The following is a 26,736-nucleotide window of genomic DNA, read 5'->3' as shown; positions in this document are numbered from 1 at the left end:
TTACACACAAAGATATACATTTAAGACTCTCTGTCTGATTAAAATTGGTACATTGTTCACTGGTATGCTGGATAATTGGCAAATTCTGTTGGAATGTCTGCGACTCAACAGAAGGTAGTCAGAGAGGAAAGAACAAGGAGCTTTAAAATTTCCTGGTAAACGGCTGCGAAACAGCAGCAGATGACATGACTGTGGAAACGGAATCTAAGAATCAAGTATCTTAGACTCTCTGTGTCTACATTCTTCACTTCACTCTCTAAATGAAATGCAAAATTTACTTCCATTTCAAAAGAGGACTTTGGACCGTTGAGTATCAGTCTAGTCTTTTGTTTTTTTTAACCAAATCTGACACTCTTGAAATGTTCTGTTGTTCATCAGAGTAATAATACAAGGAAAAAATTTTCTTCCTCTCTACTTTCTATTATTATGTTTGGAAATGATGAACAGCTGCTTGTTAAGCAATAACCTTTTACAGGTTTTATAAAATTAGAAGATGTCAGTGACTCTCTGCTGTATAGCAGTCTTCCTCTGGATTATATCTGAAACGTTTTTTTGGAGATAATATTCTTAAGTTAAGATTTCTACGGTTTTTGTTAACTGTAAAGCAGAAGTAACAGGAAAAAAACTCACATGAAACATTTTATTTTAGGTATAATAGACATGTCTAATAAATTTAAATTTAAATACTTAAATAAATTAACATTAATGTCCAAGATGCCCCTGTGGTATTGTAAAAGTGAGTTTATCCACGTTCTAAACATTCTCTTACTTCCTTACAAAAAAAATAATTAAACATGTAGATTCACTTAAAATGTTACCTGCTATTGACAGAGTGAAGTTCACCCTTGAGAAGCATGAGGCAAAGTGCAAGCATGTCACAGTAGAAATGTACCAAAGCTGGCAAGGCGGGTCCAGGGTGTGGGTGACAGGTGTCGCTGTTTGTCAGGCAGTATCTTGTTGATCACACATGAAAATGTAAAATCATGTTATATTAACTTTGCACAAGTGGTGAGGCTGTTTGATGTCCAACAAAGTAAAATATAAATATTATTGTCTTTAAGAAAGGGAAAGACATATTTTGTAAGCAATCGCACTGACTTCAGGCTTACCTGATTGCAGTCTCTAAAAGAGGCCATAAGCCCATCTTGCACTGAGGACACTGCAGCACTTGGGCATAGTATTTTTTCACTGAATTTTGAGCCAGCCATGGAGGATTTGTAATGAGCAGGTTTACCATAACCTGATGGAAATCTCTCAGAAAGAGGGACGTGGCGTTACCCTTTGCAACGTAAACACAAAAAACGAGTTTTAATTGCTTTGAGTATTTGGACAAAGAGATCCTGTGTCAAAATAAACCAAATCTGCAATATTATCTGTTGATCACTGGAAAATTAATCAGGTTACTCTTTTCAACAGATAACGTGTCACTATAAGGCTTTTCTATCATACATGTTTTTACTTGAGCATTGTGTGGTGGATCAGAAACACACAAAACAATTCTACTCTAAGTCATCTATCAACATACAATCCATCAACTTTTAAACATGTGGTGCAACCAGTGATCTATTTGTACAACCCTTTAGTCTCACAAAGCCACAGGTGGGAATTTGTGCAGTCAGGTATCTCCAGTCCTACCTGCTGTGCGTACTCTATGAGGGAGATCAGGTATGTCGCTGGTGGCAACACGCCTGGAAACACGGCATTTCTGATTGAATCCAAGGCCTCGCTGAGTAGGCCGCACTCTATCATACTACTGACGTTGCTTAAATCTGCTACAATTGCCTGGAGGAATAACAGAACAATGGTGAAATGGAAGAAGTATATGGAAAGAAGGGAGGAAAAAACATGGCACTCAAAGAGACAGATGGCAGAAAGAAGAGAAGCGAGAGGGCAGGAGGGTAATCGAAATAAGTCGTGAGTTGGCATCAGAAGTTCCTGAGGGTCATTTTTGACCATCGCTTATTGGCAAATAGCATATGGACTCAGAACGTCCTGAATGGAAATACAAGAGTAGTTCTAATAGCAATCTGACAGACATCCACTTGGGTAAAGTATGGACAGGACGGTGGAGAGTATTGTTAATAGGTCTGCCAATCACAGCTCTCAGATCAGTGGAGAGAGGTGGTTAAATCAGTGACCTGGTTTTGATGCGCCCTTGCGCTTGATGTCACTTTCCATTGAAATGTATGACATAAAGGAAATTGAATGACCTGATCTGCTTGATGAAACACAGAGTTATCCTGCAGATGAATGTATAGCAGTGATTGTGGCTGGGGGTTGATATGTATGCACACCTACCTGTGTGAAGGGACGATGAGGGTCACTGTAACCTAGAAACTCAAGGAAGCACAGTCTGGGCCGGCCCTGCAAAGAGATAACACCTTAAAATGCTCAGAACCAAACTGGCAAACAAGGTCAATTAAGCGAGTAAAATGTAGACCAACAAAGTTGTTTTTAAATCCTGTTTAAACTTTGCGCTTCAGTGCATTTCTGTTAGGAGCTGCAATAATAAACACACCTCTTTTTTGACAGCAAAATTCCTGAGTTCTGCCTCCAAATTAGAGAAGCCTTCAAGACAACTGGCTTTTGTCTCGGACGGAAGATCATCCATTTTGTTAAAATCCATATCCAGGCGATTGCTCTGTCAAACAAGAAAGGCAACAGAAAATAAAATAAAATAAAAATAAAACCAGCGTGCTGCACGACTACGAGGCGAGCTTGAAAGCTGCTCCATGGGCTGAACCCAGGGGTGGAAATTTAAAACTTTCTCCACCAGTTACTGTGGCTGGTGGAGCCACTCAGACATTTCACCAGCCACTGTTTTTTTTTTTTCTTTCAAATACAAATCTCACCAGTACAAGCAAATAATATCCCCATACCTGTCAAGTCTCCCATTTTTTCCAGGAAACTACTGTATTTTATACCCCCCATTACTCCCCTCCCACGTTAGTTTCTCTCCCTCCCCGCCTTTACGGTAGTAGTACCTTCGTAACGTTACTGTGTGGTAATTAACATATTAGTTAGTTTGATACATTTTTCTGAATGGACTTATGCACTTAGTTGTTGTAGTTTTCCTGACCCGTCCCGTCTCGTATCCGCTCACTTTTCTCGGACTCCGTTAGCTGGAATGGCGCTATTTATAACCTCGGTGGAGAGGGGCGGGCCAAGGAGAACTGAGGGATTTCATTGGATAAGCCCAATGCCCTCAATGAAATCAATCAATGGGATCCACGGTCAATAAAAATTAGATTTTATATATATTTTTTTGTTAAATTATAACAGCCTAGGTCCGTCCCACATACAGTATGTGCATCAGTTTGTAGTCCAGTCAGCCACTCCCACCCTAGACAGAAGTTGAAACTGAATGCAGCTATTTTTTTTTCTGCTCAAATTGTAAACCCGCCATAGTGGCGGATGCGTTGCTCCAATTTACACGCCACTTCATACTTTTACCCGCATTTGGCCAGTGGCTAATTTCCACCCCTGGCTGAACCACCGGCATCTTCTTGAATGAGTGCTGTGTCACCTGGCATGTAAGAAAAACCTCAAGAACTTCTATTGGTTTTCTTTTAACAATTTAACAATCTTGCCACTCTTATTAGAAAACCAGATTTGTGAAGTGCAGCTCCTCCAGAGTCACTAAGGCTTCTTAGTTGCTTCTCTGAAAAACATTGTTCTTGCCCAGCCTGCCAGTTTAGCTAGATGTCCATGTCTCGACAGTTGCTTTCATAAACTAACCCTGTTAAACTCTACAACTTTACTCCTGATCTGACTGGTGTGCGTGGGTGGGTTTTTTTAGGATTCTTTTTTGTTAGCTAATGGTCTTTAAAAAAAAAAACTCCAATGACTTTACAGAATAGAACCTGTATATTTTTCCTTTCACTTCACTACTATACATTGTTATCTTAGCCAAGCCTATAAAATCCCAATAAAACACAGAGAGGTTTGGGGCTGTAACATAAAAATATCTAGAAAAGTAAAAGGGTTGTAAGTACTGTACATCAGCTGCTGGGGTCATATGTTTAGCAAAAACTTAACACTAACGTACCCCGAAGAGGTGTTGCACTATGTGGCTCACAGGGTAACAAGGTGAGTTAAGAGATTTTGTTTTCTCCGTCACAGGTTTCGCCATGACATGAGTGATGGGAGTGTACATAGGTGGAGGAGAGTTGTACACTTCTGCTCTTCCAGCTTTCAGCAGCCTGGATGAGAAAAAAGATTAAACATCATTCATACATGAGTGTTTTTTATACACTCTTATATCAAGGTGGAATCTCACCGTTTGAACATGGCTCTTCTGTTGGGCTCTTGGACCATGAGAAGAACTTTCCAGCCCTGAAAAGCACCAGTTATTCTACCTTTGGCTACCTTTTCCCTCCACTGTCTGACGGGGTAAAAGGCAGCTGAGGGGCTGGTGAAAATGGCCACTTCATAGGGTCCCTCGGGCAACCACGAGCCATTCTTCATGCTTTCCAACACATAGTTAGGAGTCACAACCCACTTCCCTGGGAGGCAGAAGCAACACCACTTAAAATTGGATGTGAAATAAACAAATAGGACAGTCAAGAATAGAAAGTATAACAATAGACCAGCTATGTAAAATTAAGGTAAAAACAAAAAGAAAACAACATATTTTAAGAGATCAGCAAATATTCAACAATAATTTCAATGACTGACCTGCCGCACAAGCTGCCAAAAACTTCTCACTGGGCAAAACCTGGGGGGTTATGAGGTGAGTGGTACAGTGCTTGTATACCTGTGAAATATACATGCAAAGGTTCAAATAAAGGGGATTAACTGATAGGTAAAGAAACCAGATTTCTAGCTCAAAAGAACACATTAAATATATTAATTACGAAATATAAAGAAGCATTAAAGTGCTATGTACGGTCACACAGGTATTTGAATATACAGCACCTCATAATATCTACTGGTAGCTTGTTTCACCTTATTTCAGCTTAGAAGTCTGAGAGAATAACTACAAAGGTACAAAAACATAGCACTTATGGGTTATAGAGAACATAATTGTTTGTTTTAGCAGCTTGATATTGACAGATTTTGTGAAGTGCCAAAAATCTCCAACTGAGTTCAGAACAGAAAATGATTAGTTTTCTGGAAATACTCAAAAGATGATGCCTAAAATGTAGTAAATGTTTTTGCTGTGCAGATGCTTTTCCTTGATAAGTCAGATTTTGTAGTTAATATTATTACTGTTGACAAGTACTTAAGGAGTGGGATTAAGGATAATTCACAGGTATATAAACTAAATCAATTAATAAGGGATTAAATGTTGCATATTTTATTTTGTGTGGTTTTGCATTTCTTTATCATGTGTGTGTGTAGATAGGTGTGAACACATTGTTTACATGTTCAGTAAAAGAAAATGTCATCTGTTTGCTGACAAATAGTAAAATTTGAAATTTTGTCGATCCCATAAGTACAATACATTAAACTTGCACTTAATGATACCAATAATTTTAACAAATAATTTATGTGAGTTGTATCTATATGGGTGATGCAAATTTTAAATCGAACAGTCGGCTTGGAAAACATGCCAAATCATGAGTGATTTATCAAAGCCCCTAGGAGTGTGAAGTATGACATGCAGTAAAATCCATAACCTTAAAAATAATAAAGGTACAAAGACAAAAAAAAACCCATTATCCTCTTTATTTTAAAGGTAGAGTTTGTATGGTACAAAAGTAAAAGAATAAGCTTGCAAAATGGAATCCGTTTTGTCAATTGCATATTTTTTGCAATTGTTTGGAATCAAAATCAATGGATGAAATGCATAATCCACATAATCCAAACATACATAAAAAATGATTAATTTGCAAATATGACTTACATTTTTGATAGTGAAAATTGGCTTAAAATGTATTTTGGCATTTATGCCAGCTAAGAGCAATAAGGCCGTCTATAGTGTGCTATATCTGTACTGATTCCTTTGGGCTTGAAGGTTACTGGTAAAACTAAGCAGATGTTAGCAGTAGAGGTCATGGTAGAAAAAAACGGTTAATTGTTGTATTAAAAATGCAACATGACTTTAAGAATGTCAACTTACTGAGCCACCAATGTATTTTCCACCGAGCTGATAAATGCCCTTAATCAAAACTCTCTTTTTATCCTGCGCTTTGATCCCAGAGATCTGGAAAACATGTGTGCAGCTCTCCATCCTGAAAAGGAAACCAGCAGAAAATAAGGTTAAAGTGTATGTAAATGTACAGGCAGGCAGGCAGGCCAGTCACATAAGTCTCTGAACAATATCATGCTGTAACACTTAGAATAAATAGCTAACTGGTTCATTGTTACACAAAGCAGAAAGGTAAATAAGCTATACAGCCCGGACTAAGTAGAGATAATGATTCCACATTTTTGTAAGAACTATACAAGAAGGTTGGAGCTTTGGTGTTTCAAAAGTTATTCCTCCTGCGGTACAAGTTGGAAGCTGCAACTGTTAGCGGTGCTTGAATGTTCTCCTTGGGTAGGTTCTCTACGGCTTCTTCTTGCAGTTAAATATAGCAGTCTAAATTGTCCTTTACTGGGAGTGTGAGCAAACTGGTAGCAGTGTTGCACTCTTGCATCAAGAAGGTCCTGGGTTCGAATCTTTCTGCATGGCGTTTGCATGTTCTCCCTTTGCATTCATGGGTTCTCTCCGGGTACTCTGGCTTCTTCCCACAGTCCAAAACTATAACTGTCAGGTTGATTGGTCTCTCTAAATTTTCCTTAGGGGTGGGTGTGTGTGTCCAGGATGTTATCTGCCTCTCGCCCCATGGGGGTAGGCAACCCTATAAGGATTTAGTGAATAACAAAAAACATTTTTTCTACTGGGAAATCCCTTTAAAATTAAAGATATGAAGATATTAGAGGATCATGTTGATCACTTAGAAAATTTTGTATAAATCTGAAATGGATCTTCTTCCTGAACAGACAGGCACTTTAGATCCAAATAATCTGATTATAGCTTATTTGACAACTTGGCAGAACATTTGGCATTTTGCACAGCTGGGTTTTCAGTCGACTCAACTTGTTTAAGCTGTTAAAGCAGATTATGTTATCCAACTCCAGCGTAATATTGTAATCCTTCCTGTTGGCAGTTGAATTCATCTGAGAAGTTCCTTTTCTGTTTTTCATTATAACATACATATATGGTTGGTTTCCATCAAATGTGGGCTTTGGTATGCTGTAGAAGAGTTCCTTTAAATTATCCATTTCAAAATTCCTAACGAAGATTTTGATTATCCACTAAACACACGTTCTTTACAGCACAATTTGTGATCTGTGCAACCGTTGACCTGTTTGGAAAAAAAAAACAAATCCCAATGAAAGGGAAGTTTCTATGCTTTGTTTCCCTATTTAAAACAAACAGAGTTAAAGATCCTCAGTTGCAGTTTAATACTCTGATCATAGAGGGTGATGTGGAAAAATTACAATAAGGTTACACCTGCTAGTTGTATTGCTATATGTTTATTCTAAGTTCCTGTATATTCCCACCAAATTAAAGCTATTTGGGTTACATGTATATGGTTGGACGTCGTTTTTCCCAGCTGCATGGGAACCAGTCTGTTTCCCATGCTTTGGATCCCTTATCCTTTTGTATAAAACTCATGTGTTGGCTCTGCCTGGCAGAGCTTTACATTCAGACTTGCTTCATTATTGATTGTCCTACGAGCTCTCTGAGTTGTGCACAATTCATGAATAAACCTGATTGAGTGATTTTACCTGAACAGTGCTTGGAAATAGGTTTTTTTCCATGACAGTTTGGTGCCGAAACCCGGGACCGAACCAGGGACCATAGTTTTTTTTTCCACAACAAGTGCTAAAATGCCAAGTATGCAGTGAAGTATAGGGCCTCGTTGCATTATCTGTACAATATTTCAGTAACTCACAATCAAAAATGACTGTCTAAGTTTATGTAGCAGATCAAAAATTAAGAATGTATATGAATGTAAATTAGTGGTAAAATAGCATAATTTTGCAGGCACATTTTTATCTTTCCCATAATGGAGCAGACAGAGATGCACCATTCAACTGTGGACAAATTTTGCTTACTGCCCAATACTCTGATCAGAAATAAAATATTGAAAATTTATTGTGTTTTAAATTCCTCAAAAGCATAAGTAAAATACTTCCACCATTTTCAGTCTGTAAAAAAAGCAACCAGCAGTGTGCACTCTGATGTAGCTTTTTGAGTTAAATGACAATTAGTTCAATATAAGAATAGATCAAATATTCTTGTCATTTCTTTTTTCTGCAGAAAATTTGCATCAAAGTACCCGAAACACACTTTCTCCTTTAAAAGGAGAAGGTGTATTTTCTCCTTTTAAAAGGAGAAAGTGTGTTTTCTCCTTTTAAAAGGAGAAAGTGATATAATCCTTTGATATAATATATATATATATATATATATATATATATATATATATATATATATATATATATATATATATATAATATAATCCTAGTGGCATTTCAGATCATTTCATGCTCTCAATGAATTGTGACTTTAACAGGCCTGATTGTCTAATAAACCTCCCAGAGCAAATGTTCTCCTCAGCAACTAAAATACTTAAGCAATATGTGTTCCTGTCCCTTACAAAAAATGAAACTGGTAACTGCACTTCTTCCCAAACTTGGTTGCTTTTAACAGTTTGATTTTTGCACACTGTTTTAAACTCTTTGAACCCTGATGTCACAACATAAACTTTGCTTCTTCTAATTTTGCATGTCCGCATCAGCATGCACAGTTCAAAATATCTTACCTCGTCAGCCTTTGAAATAATACTGGTTGTTTAGTTGTATTGTATCACTTAACTATGAGTTTATATCTTGTGTTGCTTTGATCGGATAGTTATGGACCTGCGATTGTTAATGAAGTTCTCATCGACTGACATGCCATATTTTTCATACGGCATTATTTTTCTGACACACATCTCACCCAGTAAGCAAATACATGCCGTGTATATTAATGAGTATGTAAATGCAAACTATCAAAAAACACAAACTATTATAGAGGTACCTTTTTCATGCCATAGACGGTGACTCCCGATCACATCCAGGCGCGCCAAAACTCCGATAGTTAACAGACATCCAACAATGGCAGCGGTGTTGTGGTCAGTCACAGTGTTGTTATTCCCCGTAATACCATATTAAACGTTGCCATAAAAAAATATATGCGCAATGACTTTGTGCCTTAATGTAAACACCCTGATATTTATGTTTCAGGCTCGTGTTTCACTCCGCAAATGTGAAACAAGATCCAAGCCGCAGTTAATCTATATAGATAGAGGTGGTGATTTTCACGAGTCAACGCGTTGTATTTCTAAAACATCCATTTAAGTTACTTAATCGTCACATAAATATAAAGTAATATACATGTATAATGTAGCGTTACACTAAATTTAAGTTTTTAGCAGTCAGATGCGTGTTTTAAAGTTTATAAATTAGTGTAGTAACCTCTTAGTCTCGCAAGTTGGTACGCTCCGTACAGCGGAAGTTTTCACAAAGCTACTTCCGGGTTGTTGTCACGGACGCTTTCAGTTCCCGGAAGTAACCATAAATAACAGGATTATCGCTGTGCTTGAGTAACGGGTACATGTTAGCTAAACCTTCACCAGAATAATTCAGCCAAGTTTATCCCAGAGAGATGCACGCAGTTTGCTGTCTGTCAACCGTAATATGTTTTTAAAATTTATATACATAGTGATAGCAACACAGTTTTCGAGGGAATGAAACGAAATGATATTTCAGGGTAACACATTTCATGTCTTCCTTTAGTAGTTTTGTTGCAGTTATAAATTACTGTCGCGGACAAATATAAACTGGAAGTAACTTCAGATGATGTGAACCGCTGCTGTAGAGGATTAGCACGGATTGGATTTACAAGGAGTTTGGAAGAGGTAAAACACACTAATAACACTTCTGCTGTCAATGTTATTTAATGTTATCTTTGACTATTAAAAAAAATAAGCGCACGATACACCTGCAATGCTTATTTTACATGGGTACAACTGGTTCTGGACGTATGATCAAATAATGGATCCTTATCTAAAACAAGAGGAAGGCAAATCCAATTTCTTGAGCTCTGGGTGTGTTTGTGTTTCTACAAGCTTGTGAATGTCAGCAAGCTTGTCAGACAGCAGAGCAGCTTCAAAGCTAAAATACTTGTGTTAATGATTAACAGCTTATTTGATCAACGATACTTGTGGTAGATTTTATGCAGTTATATCTTGTTGTTTGGATTGGTTGTTTTCATTCTTTAATTGAATCTATTAAAGATGTTAGACATTTTGAAACAGAAGACTTGACGGTGTCAGCTCCTAGAAATTAAAAAAAAAAACAGGTCAGTTCAAATTTCTCTAGAGTCACATTATATTTGATTCTGTGAGAAGGACTGAAACACATTTTTGAAGTAATAAATGTGGGAAATCAGATGTAGTTGCTTTCACGTTCTAAACTGTGTTACTAAAACTTATTTTCTTGTATTTCATGCAGTTTCAGTTAACGGTGACAGCTATGTAAAAGAAAACTAAGTGCAACATTAGTTATCAGAACTTGAATTCATACAAGAATGTGTTTTAAATTTACCCCATGAATTAAGTGAAATGCACTTCAGTCAAGCATATCATTATGACCACTAGCAAACTGATGATATGAATAGAAGTGATTATTTATTTTTTCTGATTACCTTACAGCAGATTTGATTAATTAGAAGCAGGAGAAATTGTGTAGTGCCAGGTTTTTGAATGAATTTGACAAGTACCAAGTTGGGAGGGTTTGGTGCCTGCATTAAAACATCTCCAGAAATACAGCTTCTCTAGGTTGTTTGTTTCAAGTCTTCAGTTGTCAGTATCTATGAAAACTATTCCATTGAAGAGATAGCTGTGAGCTGGAGAAATGGGAAGTCACATTAAGTAGACGTCAGGAGCTCGTGGTTCAATTATTGTAGCTCAAATTGCTGCTGATGATAATGCTTGTTCTAATAGAAACAAGCTATACTCAGAGCATCTCAGTTTGTTGCATTGGGAACATTGCAACATTGTTGCAAATACCAGATTTGCAACAATCAAACCTGGTATCTGGTGGTCCAGATACCAGATTTGGTATCTGAACCACTAAGGATGTCCAGATACCTGTCATCTTTTTTTTCCCAGCTTTAGAAAGGGTGCTGCCACAAAGCAAAAATGGCTCAGAAATGGTTTGAGGAGCACAACAATGATTTGAACATCTGTGGGATGTCCAAACCACGTGGACCCTGGTTAGCAACATTTTCTATACTTGCACCCCTCCTTGAGGTTGGGAATTGACTCACCCTTCTGCTGAACTACTAGATTAGGTTGATATGGAACATCTTAGGCTTCAAGGTCACATTTGTCTTCATAGTTGCGTTGGGCTACTTGTCTTGGACCCCCGTGTAGTCTTGTCGGTACTCCTGGTGTATACAAGGATTCACTTTGGGTACTCAAGCCCCCCCACATAGTCTAGCCAGAATCCCACGTTAGGTTAATTGGTCTCTCTAAATTTCTTCTAGGGTGAATGCATGTGTGCATTGTTGTTTTTTTTTTATTTGTCTCTGTGTTGCTTGGTGATGGACTGAGCGACCGAAAAGGCACCAGCTGTCCCTGCAAGGTGGGGATGGATGGATTGATGGAGGAATGAGAGCATGGATGGAACCTTTGGGGATTTGTCATGACTTCCTCTGTAGTTGTACAGGCTAAGAGCTAACTGAGTCCTATCTGCTCTCCTTCCCAGGTAGCAGGTGATAAAACTTGAATTGATTCAGCATTAGTCCATCTTGAAATACGGTTGTTTTTACTTAATTTTTTTAATTGCAACAAGTGAAACACTTAGTCCACTTTTTTCCTGTCAGTTAGCTAGATGCAGTTGAAGATTTGTTCACAAAAGTAACAATGAGCAGAAGATCGCTGACTAAATTTAGCATCATCTGCTAGTCTTCTAATGAACAGAAAGTGAACCCAGTGCTTTGCAACTGAAGGACAGCAAACGTAACAGAAAAGAGCAGTGGGGGCAGCTCCACCCTTAAAGGGCGTCTATGCGCCAGCCATATAGAACGTAAAGAGTTGTCCAAAGTGCTAAATTGGGTTTTTTTTGTTGTTTTTTTTGGTATTAAAATGACTTTAAATTTAAGATAAGGTGTTACACAAAACCAGTTCCAAAACTGTCACTATTTAATCTTGGAAGATGGTGGCTGCAGCCGGTCATGGTGCATGAGTTTCTATGGCATTTAAATTGTCACATTTAAAGCCATAGACAGGCATACTGTACATAGAACAACTGACAGAAGGATAATTGTAGATGATGAACTACTTAATTTCCTTGGCGTAAAAATCAAAACTTTAAGCCAGGATGAAATTGGCATCAAATCCGTTTGAAGTCTTGTTTGATATATACAGCATTTTTATAACAACTGAAGGTAACATAGTTACTCAATTGCGCTACAAAATGGCACCATGTACTGGGAAAATGCATAATTGCTTTGAGATCTGTGAGATCACCCCTCTTAAGCAATCCCCTGCCCTTGGGATAGCTTTGAGATTTTCAGAACTGTTGTGATCTTAGAAAATTCACCTGTTTAATTTATGATGTTTCCTGAAAAGAGGCTGTTTAGGTACTCACTTTAAAATAATGTTGACTCTAACTTGACATGTTCTAAGTAGATTTAAAGCGGCAGCCTGGGGGATCTGCTGCTGAATATTTCAGGACAAACTCATTACTGTAAATGGGCCTGTGTGGTAGCCTAGCTGGAGTAGACAAGCAGCAGCAAGAGAGATAGGAAAATGGTGTGTGTGTGTGTGTGTGTGTGTGTGTGTGTGTGTGTGTAAAAGTGTGTGCATTTCTGTAAGGATACGTATCTTTCCCATGTTCTAACAGTGGTGAGGCTGATGTCTCAGGCAGTCTGCGTCTCAGTGCCGAGCCCAGTTGTCCCTGTTGCAAATTTTTGAAACACGCAGGGGCTCATCTAACATCTGCTTTCTAAAGAGCTAACGACAAGACAGTGGAGACTGGATGATTTAAAGTACTGTGCTAATGAGGCCCTGTGTGCTGCCATGTGAATCCTACACGCTCATACTAAAGATATGTTGACGGACCAGGAGGTAGAGACCCAGCAGAATGGATAGTCAAACCCACTGTCTATAAATGTGTGCATTTATAGACAAATCAATATTGTGTTGCAGACAGATAACACAAGCACAAAGAAATACTCAAAATAACCTTATTTAGTTCATAACGGGCTGCACAGTGGCGCAGTTGGTAGAGCTGTTGCCTTGCAGCAAGAAGGTCCTGGGTTCAATTCCCGACTTCATGGAGTTTGCATGTTCTCCCTGTGCATGCTTGGGTTCTCTCCGGGTTCTGTTATTTGTTATTTGGTTTCTCTGAATTCTCCCTAGGTGTGCATGTGCATGGCTGTTTGTCCTGTTTGTCTCTGTGTTGCCCTGCAACAGGCTGGCGACCTGTCCAGGGTGAACCCCGCCTCTTGCCCAGGACGTTAGCTGGACATAGGCACCAGCACCTCCTGACCCCACTAGGGACAAGGGTGTACAGAACATGGATGGATGGCTAGTTCATAACAATGTCTTTCACATATCCCTTCAAAATTTTGATGTTTTCTCACATTACATTCACCAATGTATGTATCTTAATTGGATTTCAGATTCTAATTGGACACAGTGTTGCAAAATTCTGAAAAAGAAAATGGAAAGTAAAGTAAAATCTGAAAACCACAAACAAAAAAAGTTCAGAGTGTTTTGTGGTATGTTTTTATCAGGTCTGCACATCTGGATTAAACTTTTTACCTGTGCTCACTCAGTCAGATCAGTGTGAAGAGACAGACACTGAATCAGTGTATCATTCTGTGAATTTAATTTTAGGTTTAGGTGTAAACTTTGAGAGACCCACTCTAATACATGAAAATATTTCCATTGTAGCTCAGACTGTTTTGGGTGGTTATCCTCCTGCAAGGTGAACCTCTGTTCCAGTCTCAAGTCTTTTGCAGTCTCTAATGGTTGTTTTCTAGGATTGCCCTGTATTTAGCTATATTTCACCCTCCCAACAGCTCTGGCCACATTCCATGTTCTTGCTGAAAGACATCCCCATAGTATGATGCCACCACCATCATATATCTCTGTAGTGATTATGTTTTATAATCCCTGTGGCTCTTAGGCATGTGGATCAAAAAGTTTATTGAGATCTCACGTGATCACGGCATCTTTTTCAACATTCATGACTTTTGGGAAACCACAAACAAAGGTTCTTTTGGCTTTCTTTGAACAACATCTTTCTTCTTTCCATTTTTCCATAAATTCAGGATTTCTGGATTGCATGACTGATTCTTGTTCTGTCAGCAGATTCTCCCACCTGAGCTGTGGATTTCTCCGGCTCTCCCATAGTTACCCTGGGTCAGGTGGTCACTTCTCTGACTAATGTTTGTTTTGCTGGACCTCTCAGCTGATAGGTGGAAAGTGTCGTGGTAGGGTTTCACTTGCACTATGTTCTTTGCATTCTTTTGGGCAGATGTTAGATGTCAGCGCTTGGGATATTACTTTATAACCTGCATTAAACCTCGCTGCAACTTTATTACAATAGTAAATAATTTGAAATCCACTGAGGTAAACTCTTCCCACTATTCAGCCGTGCCTGCATTTGGACCCCTTCTCAGACAGCGGCACAGAGGGAGCATGATGACGAGGGTAAGCAGTAAGAGAGAAGAAGAGGGGGAGAAATAATAAAGGACAAGCTTAACTGGTGAGGCTGTCAGCAGAGGAAAATAATATTTGTCCAGCTGGACAGGCCTCCCTTTGTGCAGGCTAAATGAATGTTGAGCTTCCTGTCTACCCTGTCAGGGAGAGTGGCGTCGACTGTATGCTGCAGTGAGGAAGCAGGGCTGCGTGCAGGGAGCTGTTTGGAGTTTGACAGGGATTATTAAAATCAGAGCAGATGACGAGGAGAGGGGCAAGAGACGGAGTGTGAGAAAGCTAAATTGACACAGACACTCTCCATTACCTTCCACTTGACTCGCGCTGATGACAGTGTTGATATGAGACCCAGCAGTGCAGCCCCGACATGGGATTGGTTGTTAGCGCGAGCATTAAGCACCATGGGGTAGGAGGGGAGGACCTCACTGCTGGTAGACACCTAAGGAGATGAGTTGTTTATTTAAACTCTTGACTGAGGAGGATGTCACCTCATTGTTTATTTATTTGATTTGTTTTTCTTTCTTCTGTGTTCTCTAACTGTATTGTCAGTATGTAAAAACCTTTGGAGGCCAAGCTAATGCATTTTGATCAAGGGTCTTCCTACTGCATATGATTTTCTGTGAAAACGGGGAGGGGGGGGGGGGGGTACAAAAAATGTCTTTTCTAGATGATAACTTGTCTTTGTTTCATGTGTTGCAAGTAAATTGATTCTTGCAATCTAATAAGACACTTGTTTGATGAAATATCACATTATCATAGAGCACAGGAGTGTGGAAGCTGTCTTTCTCTTGACAGGCAGCTGTGATAATACAACTGCATCTCAATAAGTTAGAATGTCATCAAAAAGTTAATTTATTTTGGTAATTCAGTTCAAAAACTGCTTTTTATAGCAATATTGTTTTTTTTATTATGACATGCAACAAATGAAAAACCTAAACTTAAATAAAAAAATGGAACATTTCATAAGAACAATCTTAACAAAGGACTTACGACCTTTTTTAGAGATATAAAAAAAAGAATATATATTTATGTTTATACATACATACAGATCGCTGAGTTATAGTCGGCACGATCGTGTGGAAGATGATCCACACGATCCCTGCTAAGGAGGGTGTCAGTGACTGCACCAAACAAGAGTGTTGTATCAAAGTACTGGAAAGTTGAGTTACAGGACAAAGTATGGCTAGAAAAAGTGCACAAGAAGCCAGAGTAACTGCAGCTTTGAGATGATTCTGAAGCAAAGCTGGTTCAAGAACTTCAGGGACAACAAAATTTTGTAGATTGTTGCTGGAGTCGGTGCTTCAAGACCAACTGTATTGATCTATAAATATTGATATTTAGACATTAGTCCACTGTGTTTCGTCATGTTCAAAGTCAAAGCAGCCATCTAAATTGTAGGACATTTTATGCTTCATAGAGCCAATACTTTAACTTATATTTAATAATAATGATCAATTCCATTCAATGCTTGATTGACCAACAAACCGATCTAAACCTCAGAATAAAGTGAGAGACACCAGAATCAAAATTGTGGACAAGGAAAAGTCTACAATTAAAGCTGCCAGGACTTCCTTATCACATACACTGACCTATGCTGCATTGATGCATTTACTCGTACAAAAGAAGCCCAAACCAAGTACTGAGTGCATTTATTATATTATACAGTACATGGTCTAAATTCCCTGTATTAGAAATTTATTTGGCTTTTTGTTAGCTATATGCCATAATCGTAAAATAAAATAAAGCAAATGCTTAAAATATATCACTCTGTATGTAATATGAGCATTACTATTTGCTTTGATTTCCAAAATAAATACATATTTTCTTTATATTTTAACACATGTGCATGCTACATGATGCAGCTGATTTCAGTAAATTGTTAAAACAGTACAGACTCTTGCTGTGATCCTTTTTTTGTCGTTTTGATTTGTTGAACATGGAGGTTGTTTGTTGTTAGGTTGTAAAGCTAAGTCTGTGTTTTTGTTGTTTTTTTTTTGCAGGGTATCATGGAATGGCCGGGAGAATTTCCTGAAGACCATGCCTTTGTGGAGCTTCTGATTCCAGGTGTTTGCAGTGATGTGGACTTTGAACAGTTTCTGAAAGACACAGAAGAGAAACTGAGTCTCAATGCCAGCAGGTAAGTAAGTGTTAGCGTGAAAGACCAAAAGCCCTCATGCCTTTTTGATTTCTATCCTGATTTCTTTAGAGGTTCTATTTTCTTTTTCTATTTCCCTGACTACTCCTTTACTTGCTTTCACACTGTTTTTATTACCTATGGATGGCAAGTTTAAGAGACTCTGTTATTGAGTAATTTCAACAAAACTTTATTGTAATTTTATTTCCAGTATATTACTTCTTACACTATTTTAGCAAGTTGTGATTATATATATTGTTGTGTACAGATTAACAACAACATCTATTTTTCTCCAAAGGCAATGCCTTTTTTAAAGAACAATAAAAAGTAAATTTGTGCTAAAAACCTAAGGGATGAAGAGGAAGAGGACTGTTAATGCCTTGAAGGTTAAACAAACAGATTAATCATGTACATTTATTGATGCACCTTTGACCATGTCAAAGAAAATTCAAGAACAGAGGGCAGGTGGGAGATGCATGCAGAGAAACTTTAGGCCAAGAGTATCTTCAGTGAATGAAGCAGAAGAAAGCAAAAAGACACCTCAAAGCTAAGGATATAGCAAAAATTGCAGATAATTTATCACTAGTGAACAAGAGAAACTAACAGGGTTTACTTTAGCGTTAGTGTGTTCATGATCATGTCCTCTGACAGTCATGAACTGTGTTGCCTTTTCCACTGGTCATTCAGCTGAAGGGCATTTACTGCAGTTCTTATTTTTTACATTGGACAACACTGCAAAAAAAGTTTTCCTGTATTCAAGACATGGCAGCAGAAGAAGAATTAAGAGAAACTGCTTTTCTCACCTGAGTGATTTACTTTTACTTTTTCAATCTTCACTTCTCTAGTCTTTTTGTTGTTTTCAACTCAGAGTTCAGGGATTCAAGTTATAAATCAGTATTTTTATATGAAAAATCATTGCTTCCAAAAGGCTTGATGTTTTTTTTAAAGGACAAAGTTGGTGAGAGTCTTCTTGACCAAATTTGATTAAAAGTGATGCTGGATGCATTGTTGTTCCTGACGAATAATTTGGATGAGGAATCGGTTTAAGGGCAGCGCTTTCATGACTGAGCTGATTGACAAAGATTCTGTCTAGAGACCCACATTAGTCTTTGACATTTATCCTGTGGTGCTTCTAACATGTTGTGCATATTCAAGTTTCTTATTGCTACAGTTCAATTTATTATACCATGAATCTTTTTCGCCAATGTTCATTGAAAAAAAAAAGCATAGTTATCTGTATTTGCTGGCAGATGCGGAGAGTTTAAGAGCACAAATAGATTGGTAATGAGTGCGCTATGGGGACACTGGAGGAAAAGGAGAAATCTATATTTCAGGTCTTTTATCGTTTGTAGCGTTGTGAGGCTGAGGGCAGATGATGAAGGACAGGCTAAATGTAGCAAGTGAACAAAGCCTCACTCCGGCACCATTAGTGCCTGGGACTCATCCCTTCTTTGCTCTCCCTTACTATCTCCCTCCCCTTTTCTCTTTTTCTTCCCTTCCTCCTTCTAAATGGGAACATAATAATTGAAGATTCCACATCTTGAAACGAAAACCCTTGGGTAGGTAATTCAAGGCTTATTACTGAAGGCCGGGCCATTTTTCTGCTTTCTAAGCATTAAAGGGTTATTTTGTGTTCCTGCAGATGGGAGAGGGATAACCATTATGAGAACAAAGCATCCAGATAATGGAGAATGGGGCTAAAAATAAGGCAATCCTCCCTTCGCCATGGGGGACCACTGGTCAGTGTCTCCGTCAGACTACAACTAACTTCCTCCTAGACTACTTCGAACAACCCGTTTTTTGGGGGGGGGAAGGAGGAAGGTGGTTTGTGGGGACATGACCAGAAAAATAAAATCATCTGAGGTCTCTCTTTTCCCTCAACCAAGATGGGTTGTCGGTTATATACACATGCACGCACCCATGCTCACTTCAGTAGCTCACTCGCCTCCTACCTTGCTGACTTGTCAGTGTCTGGGATAAATTACGGAAGTGAAGGAGGGTAAACGACTGACCAAGAGATGGAGAAGCTCAAGTCACCAACACCTGAGAAGGACTTCAACCTGTTTGGGGGTCAGAGTGGCTAAGCTTTTACCCCATTCTCAGATGACATAGATCTACTTGTGAGCTGCTGCCTAATTGAATGAGATTAAGATGGGCTGACAAAGGAGTGGGTGCCTCCAAATTGAATACTTGTAATCCATTAATCCTCATCTGGTGGGACAGCGCAAGGTGGGAGGGAGTGGAGCTGGACGAGGTGGGCCACCAGGAAAAGATCTTTAATGAAGTGTCAGTGCAGCCATGGAGGCTAAAGACAGGTTTCTAGTTTCATCCTGACAAGGCAAATATCTCTCATTGGTCACCTGCCAGTCTTCATCAGGATGCATTGATTGAACTTGTTCTGCTTGTGCGTGAACGATTTTTACTGTTGGGAAATTAAAACCAAGAAAAATGAAACACCTGTTTTGGTTAAAATAGCATTCAAACTCCCTTTCAGTTAATAGCGACACTGATCTGGAGCTCTTGCAGTGTGGAGCTGACACTTGTGTTGAGCCGTATCAGTTCTGTGATATCACTAGCTGGACTGGGTGGCTTAGGGCACTAAGTGGCCGAAAGGCTGGGACAGGACGGGATTTGTTTTCAACCTGTTCATTCAAGCCCATTCAGCCCCTAACAGAATGGGACCCTTTGATGGGGAAGATATCCAACTCTCAGGTGGTTGCTTTAGCACTGATTGAAATACAGGCTTATTTGAAAAAAAGAACTTCCTGACCCTTCTCATCTCCAACTCCCCAACTTGTGTAGGCAAGTGTAGTGAAGTGGAGCTCCACAGACAGCCCCACAGCAGGCCACCCACAGTAAATTAATTCTGACAAGGAACTTAAGATAACGTCAAAGCGCTGACTAATCGCAGGATTAGGTTTCTGTAAGTCAGGGAACTGTGAAATATGCCATCATATCTAATAAGAGACCTCCAGTTGCTCCCCTTCTTTCTCAACACTGGGGACGATTGTGGAGAGGGAACACACTTGTGGTGTCAACTGTCTTGCTGCACTGGTCTGAAAAACAAATTTCATTTCAGCACTGAAATTAGAAGTGTGTGTGTGTAAGATGATGGACATGTTTGTCAAATGACCTGAAGGATTCTTTCCTCCTGGTTTCCTCTTGCTCTTTTCTCATTCCCCTGGTCTTTTGTTGAGTTCTACTCTGCCTTTTTTGCCATCAAGGCTTTGTCCTTTGTCATCTTTACACAGACAGCTGAATGGTTTTATGTCGGGCGACGGTTCTGTTTCCTACTGATTTTTTACCTTCTTCTATTCCTCTACTCTTTCTGTCTTCTTCCCCTGGCATCTCAGTGTGGTGAAAGTCATCAAGCTGGGAGCTAATCCCGGCAAGTTGATTAGGCTACCAGTGGCATTCACGCCAATGGGCAAAAGGTCACTGCATTGTGGAGAACTGGATGGACTTCTTGACAAGGACCATCCAAAATGACTTTATAACTTACGGCACGAGGCCCTAAGGAGGGGTAATTGAAAGGTGAGAGTATAGAAAAGGAAATTAAGTGAGTAACAGTTTTTAGAGGAGAGGGGGAAAAAAAGATGGGAAATACAGAGAGAAAAGACTGAGCTTGAAATTGTGTCTGAGGATGATGCACCTGTAGCCATTACGAGTTCATTGTTTTAGTGAGAGACGGCAATAGTGAGATGTTGGGAAGCTTAATGAAAAAAAGAATGAAACCCAAAGGGCATTGTTCTTTCTGTCTATGGCTTTTGATGAGTTGCTCAGGAGGTGGTTAAAGAGCATCTTTCTTAGTCACTGTTCCTTTATCCTTCACTCATGCTGGAGATCATGAAGTAGGTATAGGTCATATTGAATATTCTATTCAATATCTTAGGGTTTTTTGGCTGTTTTGCATCAGAGCTAATTTCTACAAACTGCCTTATTAATACAATGGTCATCCATTACATATGAGCACTGACAGGGGATATATTGCTATTGATAAATTAAGCAGCAGCAAAACATTCTCTTCTCATTGTTAATGTGTTACCATACATAGATAAAGAAATGCAAGAGTATTTAAGAGAGTATGAGAAGAACCACATATTTTTGCTAATTTGATGGATTAGATGATCTCAAAAATGCATCTGTTGTGAGGTGTTCCTGGCCTGCGAGGTCCAAGAAAGAAACAACAGTGAATTTGCAACATAGTAATGAATGGTCAAGGCTTGGATGCAGATGGAGAGCAAACACTGGTGACTCTGGGCTGATTCAATAGACTACTGTAGCTTGGTTTGCTGAAGAAGTTGAAGGAGTCTAAAAGAACGGTACTTTTTTGGCAGCAAAACAACTTAAAATACTATAAGGTCAAGGATTGACTGTATCCATGACCTGGATTTCAATTTACCTGTACTGGGCTGGTTTACTTTCTTTGTCAAGCTTTTAAGGATTCCAAAGACAATTGAGTCTACTTCAACAATTGTCCTGGAGCTGTCTGGGGATGTTTGAGATTTCATAGCTCAGCATACCATTTGCTACATTTCCCACACTTTCTGCCAGTGGACTGGATAAGGGAACTGGATAGTAGCAGTTTGATAAGATAGCTGAGCACCTAGCGTCATTTCTTTGCTGCCAGGCACCCATTTCCAACCAGTCAGTTTGGTGCAGAGTGGCTGTGATGCCGGGCGTCCTCGCAGCTACCTGCTGGGAGCATCAAGCTGTTTCAGCTCAGTGTCAAAAACTGATGGGAAGTCGCTGTTGTTTTTTTATTCTTACTGTTGAGTTGATTGGTGGTTGGCAAACATCTATTTGATGTGCATTATCGCCACCTACTGGTGAGGAGTGTGGGTCAGAATGGCTATATTGTTCAAATATGGTAAATCATCAATGATGATTCACTAATGAGTTTCTCAGTTTCCACAAAAAAATGTGAATTGAGCTTAAATGCACTTCAATTTCACTCAGTACTTTCACCTTATAGACTTTGTGCTCATTTTTGAGCATGATCATGCTATTTATTTTCAGATTGACTGGTATTTTATTTTCTGATATTTTACTTCTCAAAATCGTTAATGTAATGTATACCACCATGGCTGTTCATATGGGCAAGAAATAGGAATCTTCAAATTCAAATAATCTTTATTGATCCCAAAGGAAAATTATATGTCAGGAAAAATGTTTTCCTGACCCCATATAGTTTTTATTTATGTTTTACTGTAAAAATAAAAAAAAAAAAACAAAGAAAGAAAGATAAAAAAATTTTATACATGGGTTTTCCCCTATTGAATAAATATAGTCAAATTAAAGTTTTTTTGGGGGGCAAGAGGCCATGGGAGTTAGGATTGGATTAGTTTCAGTTCTAAAGCAATAAAAGATGAATTTATTTTTTCCTGTAAATAACCTGAATTAAATTAAAACGAATGTGTTTAGCAATTACCAAAGAAGGTCCCTAGATATCAATTCTGCCACACAACTTTGTGGGAAGAGTGAAGTTAACAGCCTTGTGTCTATTTTCCTTTTTAATGAACTTCAGAGAGTGGGTAAAAAGTGAGCTGCAGATGGGAACCCATTTGAAACCTGCTGTCTATGTAAAGTCCTGGGGTGGAGCCCTGAATGAATGTTTTATGTTTTATGACTTACTATAAACACACATATAGCATTTTGTTGAGCCATCCAATTTGAAGCAGTCTTCCGTCAGAGGACATGGCAAATGACTGGAACCTATTTGGAAATCCTAGTCAACTGGTTCAGTTGATGAATTTTGCTCCTTCTTCTCTCTATCTTTACAAAACAGTTACAGTAATCTACAGTAGACTTTCTTTTATATTAATTACAACAAGTAAAGGCTAAGGTGTCTTCATCCTTTTGCTTTGTTTAAATTTGAGGTTGCTAAACATTGTCAAAAATTCACCTGGAATTTTTGGAGTCAAATGTTTTTTTTGCTTTTCCGTTTCATACATAGGATAATATATTTCCTGTACAAGGAGCATACCAACATGAGACAAAATAGGGGACAAGCACAGGTTAAGGCTTTTGTATGTTTTAAAGATGTGTTTAACAAAAAAATATTCCACATTAAATAACTTTTTTTTAAAAACAGTTCTTAAAATGAGTTTGTGTCAGTGATTTCAGTGGCAACAAGAGAATAACACGAGAGGCATCATCTGGTCTGCCAAGAAAAGAAGAAGAAGCAAAGTAGAGTTACGAGAAGGTAGTTAACACAAGACAGAGGGATGTCATTAGGCAGCGTTCAGTCTAGAGGATATCAACTTGGAACAGTCTATAACATTTTATCCCCGTGCGTTTTCCCCCTCTGAAATGAAACTGTGTCAGATTGAACGATTATTTAATGAGATGCTATTGTGGGACATCTGGATCCATTCATGACTTGGGAGCAAGCAGGAGGCAGTTTATAGGCCTGCAATAGGGAATGAGCTGTTTGATGACCAACAGGCATTTTGGCTTTACATTATCTATACTAACACATAAAGTCACACAAACTCTGACACAAAAATTACCTGCATGCAGGGTGCTTCAATGCAGGCAATTTTTACATATTAATTTCTACTGATGATTTGTATAAATCATTAGATAATGATTTTTATCAGAAAAAACAAAAAACACGTCTAATGCTTGTAGGTTTATAGAAGCAATTTGATTAAAGAAAAAGTAGCCTTTTGTTGATTTTCCTAATTATATTTCCCTATTGGTTTTAGTTCATCAGCAATTGTGTTATCTAATGAATCATCTGAGCCCTGTAGTGTCATGCTCTGCTACATACTCTCATTTTTGGAGCTTTGTGTAAATCTACACCTGTCAATGCGCAGCCATGTGTGCACACCCCAGCAACCCTCACCCTAAAACATTGTTTAATTATGCAGGTATACCGACATTCTGACACTGTCTTGGTTCCAAATATATAAGCATCGATTTGCATGGAAATGACTAAACATGTGGAGCCCAAAGTTGTCATTTCTAATCTGTCATATAAAGGGGAAACCAAATAGCTGGTGCAGTCTGTTAACATCAAAAGAATGGTGTTTGTATATGTGTGTGTGGGCGTGTGTGCGTGTGGGTGTGTGTGTGTGAGCTGAGGGAAGACATGAGAAAGCAAAAAGTGTGTATGTCTGATGCCTGCCGATGCCTGTAATGCCACTTCACTCCAGATGCTTAGCGCGCACTCACACACTGATATATTGGTGTCTGTGTTCATTACTGCTGATGTGTCTATATCTGTCTTCACACAGTACAGACACTGAATGAGAGGCAGGGGGTGGGGGAATGAATATGATGCTGTGTGTACGTCAATATCTGTGTTTCTATTTGACTTTTGTTTGGTTTTGTTTTTGTGCATTCGTGCTAAAGTACTGCTTTCTTTATTTGATTGGGTTGCACTTGAAAATCAGGATGCTACCTTGGGGAGACAATTTTTCCCACAGTCGCACAATGCTGAAAGACTCTAGAAGTCTAGACTGGAACTACTAGACTGGAAGTCTAGATGGGAACTATTGGATACAGGAACAGTTTTACCCAGGCTATTGTCATAATCTCAGTTACAGCGCTTTGCAAAAATAACCATGCCCATTGAATCTTTTCACATTTTGTCAGGTTTTTCATGTGACAGACAAACCCACATGGTTCATAATGGGCAGGACAGAGAGAAATACTTAATAAAATGTAGAATCAGCCAAAAGGCCCATGGTGACTCTGGAGGAGCTGGAAAGACCAACAGCTCAGGTGGGAGAATCTGTTGAGCGGACTACTTGCCATGCACTCTAGTAATACAATCTTCTTGGAAGCGGGCAATCAGACAGTCAAGGTTAAAGGAAAAACATGAAACCTTTGTTGTGGACAAAGCAATCGTGGAAAAATGACCTCTGTTCACCTAAAACCAGTACCTTTCTTGGCTTACGTGCAGAATTATATATTTGGTCAAAACTAACCCTTTCCTTACACCCAAACATAATGTTCCCTGAACATACAGAAAAACAAGGTGGTAGCAGCATCAACATTTGAGGATACTTTTCTGTAGGACGGACAGGGAAGTTGGTCAAAGTTGCTCTGAAGAAACGTGTGGCGCTGCGGTGGTGCACAAGTAGAGCGTGCAACCCATGTACAGAGGCCTCAATCCTCGATGTCGCCGTCACAAATCCTGGCCCGATGAACTTTGCCACTTGTCTTCTCTTACCACCAGAATGATTGAGATTTTGCTACTTTGCCAAGAAAGTATGGTTAAATGTCTATGTGGAAGGGATGTAGAGACATATCTTCAATTACTTGCAAGACTGACTTAGGGAGCTAAACTGGCATGACACATGCTTCATATTTCTTTTTTTTCTTTCCACTTCCCAATATTTCATTACTTTCTGTTGGTATATCATACAAAAATCCAATGAAATACATTGTATTATGTGACATAATGTTGATCTTTTAGCAGATCTGTGTAGCCTATTTCATTGAGTTTGATGCTGTTGGGGTGCTGTGGTGGCGCAGGGTGAAGCACGACCCACATATTGAGACCATAATCCTTGTGGCAGTGGTCACAGGTTCGATTCCCGGCCAGGTGACATTTGCCGCATGTCTTCCCCCTCTCTCATGGCCCTCTTTTCTGTCTGACTACTTTCAAATAAAGGCCACTAGAGCCAACAAAACCTTAAAAAAAATTTTGACGCTGTCAGAATTAAACACTTGCTCAATAAGTGCAATTTCACATGCAATATCTTGAAAACACCTTTCTTTTAAAGAGTTTTATTCCTTTATGAGTTGTCTAATGATTCATCTTTCTTTCATTCAGCATAGAGCAGCATCTGAAGGAGCTCCAGGCCAAGATGGGAGACTTAAGAACAGGGGATCGTCCACCTAGTCCCACAGAGGTCTTGCAGTGGTTCAACATGAAAGCACAAAACTCCCTGAAGCCTCTTTCCACGGACATTTTAGACTTCTTCAGAGCTCTGGTAATGTATTAGATCAAAGGTCAGCAATGTCTTCAATCTAAAAAGCCATTTTTGCTCTTTGCTATGAAAGAAAATGTGGCATAGAACTATGTAAATGATACTTTATATGTACTAATTTAGGATTTAAATAAAATTTAACTGACTACATTTTATTCTATATAAACTTCAGGATTTTATGACAAAACAAAGCATCTCACCAAGCCCTGTTGAGTGGGTAAATTTATGAACAGTAAATACAGATTGAAAAATCCTTCACATCTGGAAATCAAATTTGTGCAGTTTTTGTTATATCTTGTGATCAACTTCTCTCCAGTTCATCATGTCTCTTCATTCATCTTGCCTTCAGCAACAGTACCTTAAGTCAGAGGAAGAGAGGAAAGAAGAAGTGACACTTCAGCTCCTGCTGAATCTTTCTGCCCAGTGTGGAGTCTATTTTCCTTGTCCATCCTCTTCTTCCTCTCTTCATCCTCATCTGCCTGGCTCCTCTGTCCACTCCATACACACGATCAAAGATGACTCTGCAATAGAGGTAATGCACTATTTCTCATTCAGTTCACTGTTTCAGTGTTGGGTTAATGAATTTCATTCGTACGCCACCCGAGGTAGTAATTACCTAAATATTTTTGACATTTTCGTATTCCATTTGAGATCCAAGAGGCGTGGGATGCTGTGCGTCTCCAGCTGCGAAGGTTCCTGATGGACCGGCTCTCATGCTACACCTCAGGACCTCCTGGCTCCCCCCAGCTCTCCACCATGACCATCCTCGAGCGGGTCAACTGTTTTAAGCAGTTGCTTTTTCTCTACCCTGAATGTGAAGTGGTCACAGATTACCAGGTGCCATTTAAATCACTTCTGTATTTTAGACAACTTCATAAACGCTGAATGATATTAATACGATAGCAATAGTTGTTTAATGACTCAATATTTTATGTAATTTATATGT

The 26,736-nt window shown here is 38.9% G+C and overlaps 2 protein-coding genes across 6 annotated transcripts in view; one reads left to right on the top strand and one right to left on the bottom strand.

The window, feature by feature from the left end:
- Positions 1–9,260, bottom strand: part of slf1 (SMC5-SMC6 complex localization factor 1) — a 38,289-nt gene extending 29,029 nt beyond the window's left edge. For 2 of the 3 annotated variants that reach the window (XR_002753583.1, XR_002753584.1), the window contains exons 1-10: positions 9,017–9,260; positions 6,065–6,176; positions 4,678–4,756; positions 4,280–4,505; positions 4,049–4,202; positions 2,519–2,641; positions 2,299–2,364; positions 1,636–1,782; positions 1,110–1,279; positions 819–953 (exon numbers count right to left, since the gene is read on the bottom strand). Coding sequence is in view for 1 of the 3 variants with exons in the window: in XM_014470417.2 (XP_014325903.1) it covers positions 819–953; positions 1,110–1,279; positions 1,636–1,782; positions 2,299–2,364; positions 2,519–2,641; positions 4,049–4,202; positions 4,280–4,505; positions 4,678–4,756; positions 6,065–6,175 (1,211 nt within the window). In the remaining 2 variants the exon portion in view is untranslated. The remainder of the gene's footprint in view (positions 1–818; positions 954–1,109; positions 1,280–1,635; positions 1,783–2,298; positions 2,365–2,518; positions 2,642–4,048; positions 4,203–4,279; positions 4,506–4,677; positions 4,757–6,064; positions 6,177–9,016) is intronic. The other variant, XM_014470417.2, reaches the window with a different exon arrangement.
- Positions 9,261–9,557: 297 nt separating this feature from the next.
- kiaa0825 (KIAA0825 ortholog) overlaps positions 9,558–26,736 on the top strand; it is a 134,338-nt gene continuing 117,159 nt past the window's right edge. For all 3 annotated transcript variants that reach the window (XM_023344098.1, XM_023344097.1, XM_023344099.1), the window contains exons 1-5: positions 9,558–9,896; positions 16,712–16,848; positions 25,634–25,793; positions 26,140–26,322; positions 26,442–26,627. In XM_023344098.1, coding sequence (XP_023199866.1) covers positions 16,718–16,848; positions 25,634–25,793; positions 26,140–26,322; positions 26,442–26,627 — 660 coding nt within the window. In that variant the 5' untranslated portion in view covers positions 9,558–9,896; positions 16,712–16,717. The remainder of the gene's footprint in view (positions 9,897–16,711; positions 16,849–25,633; positions 25,794–26,139; positions 26,323–26,441; positions 26,628–26,736) is intronic.

Source organism: Xiphophorus maculatus, chromosome 12 (genome assembly GCF_002775205.1).
Source record: "Xiphophorus maculatus strain JP 163 A chromosome 12, X_maculatus-5.0-male, whole genome shotgun sequence".
In the NCBI taxonomy this organism is placed as follows: domain Eukaryota; kingdom Metazoa; phylum Chordata; class Actinopteri; order Cyprinodontiformes; family Poeciliidae; genus Xiphophorus; species Xiphophorus maculatus.
Note: the sequence above shows the minus strand (reverse complement) of the source record. Positions and strands in the feature narration are given on the sequence as shown.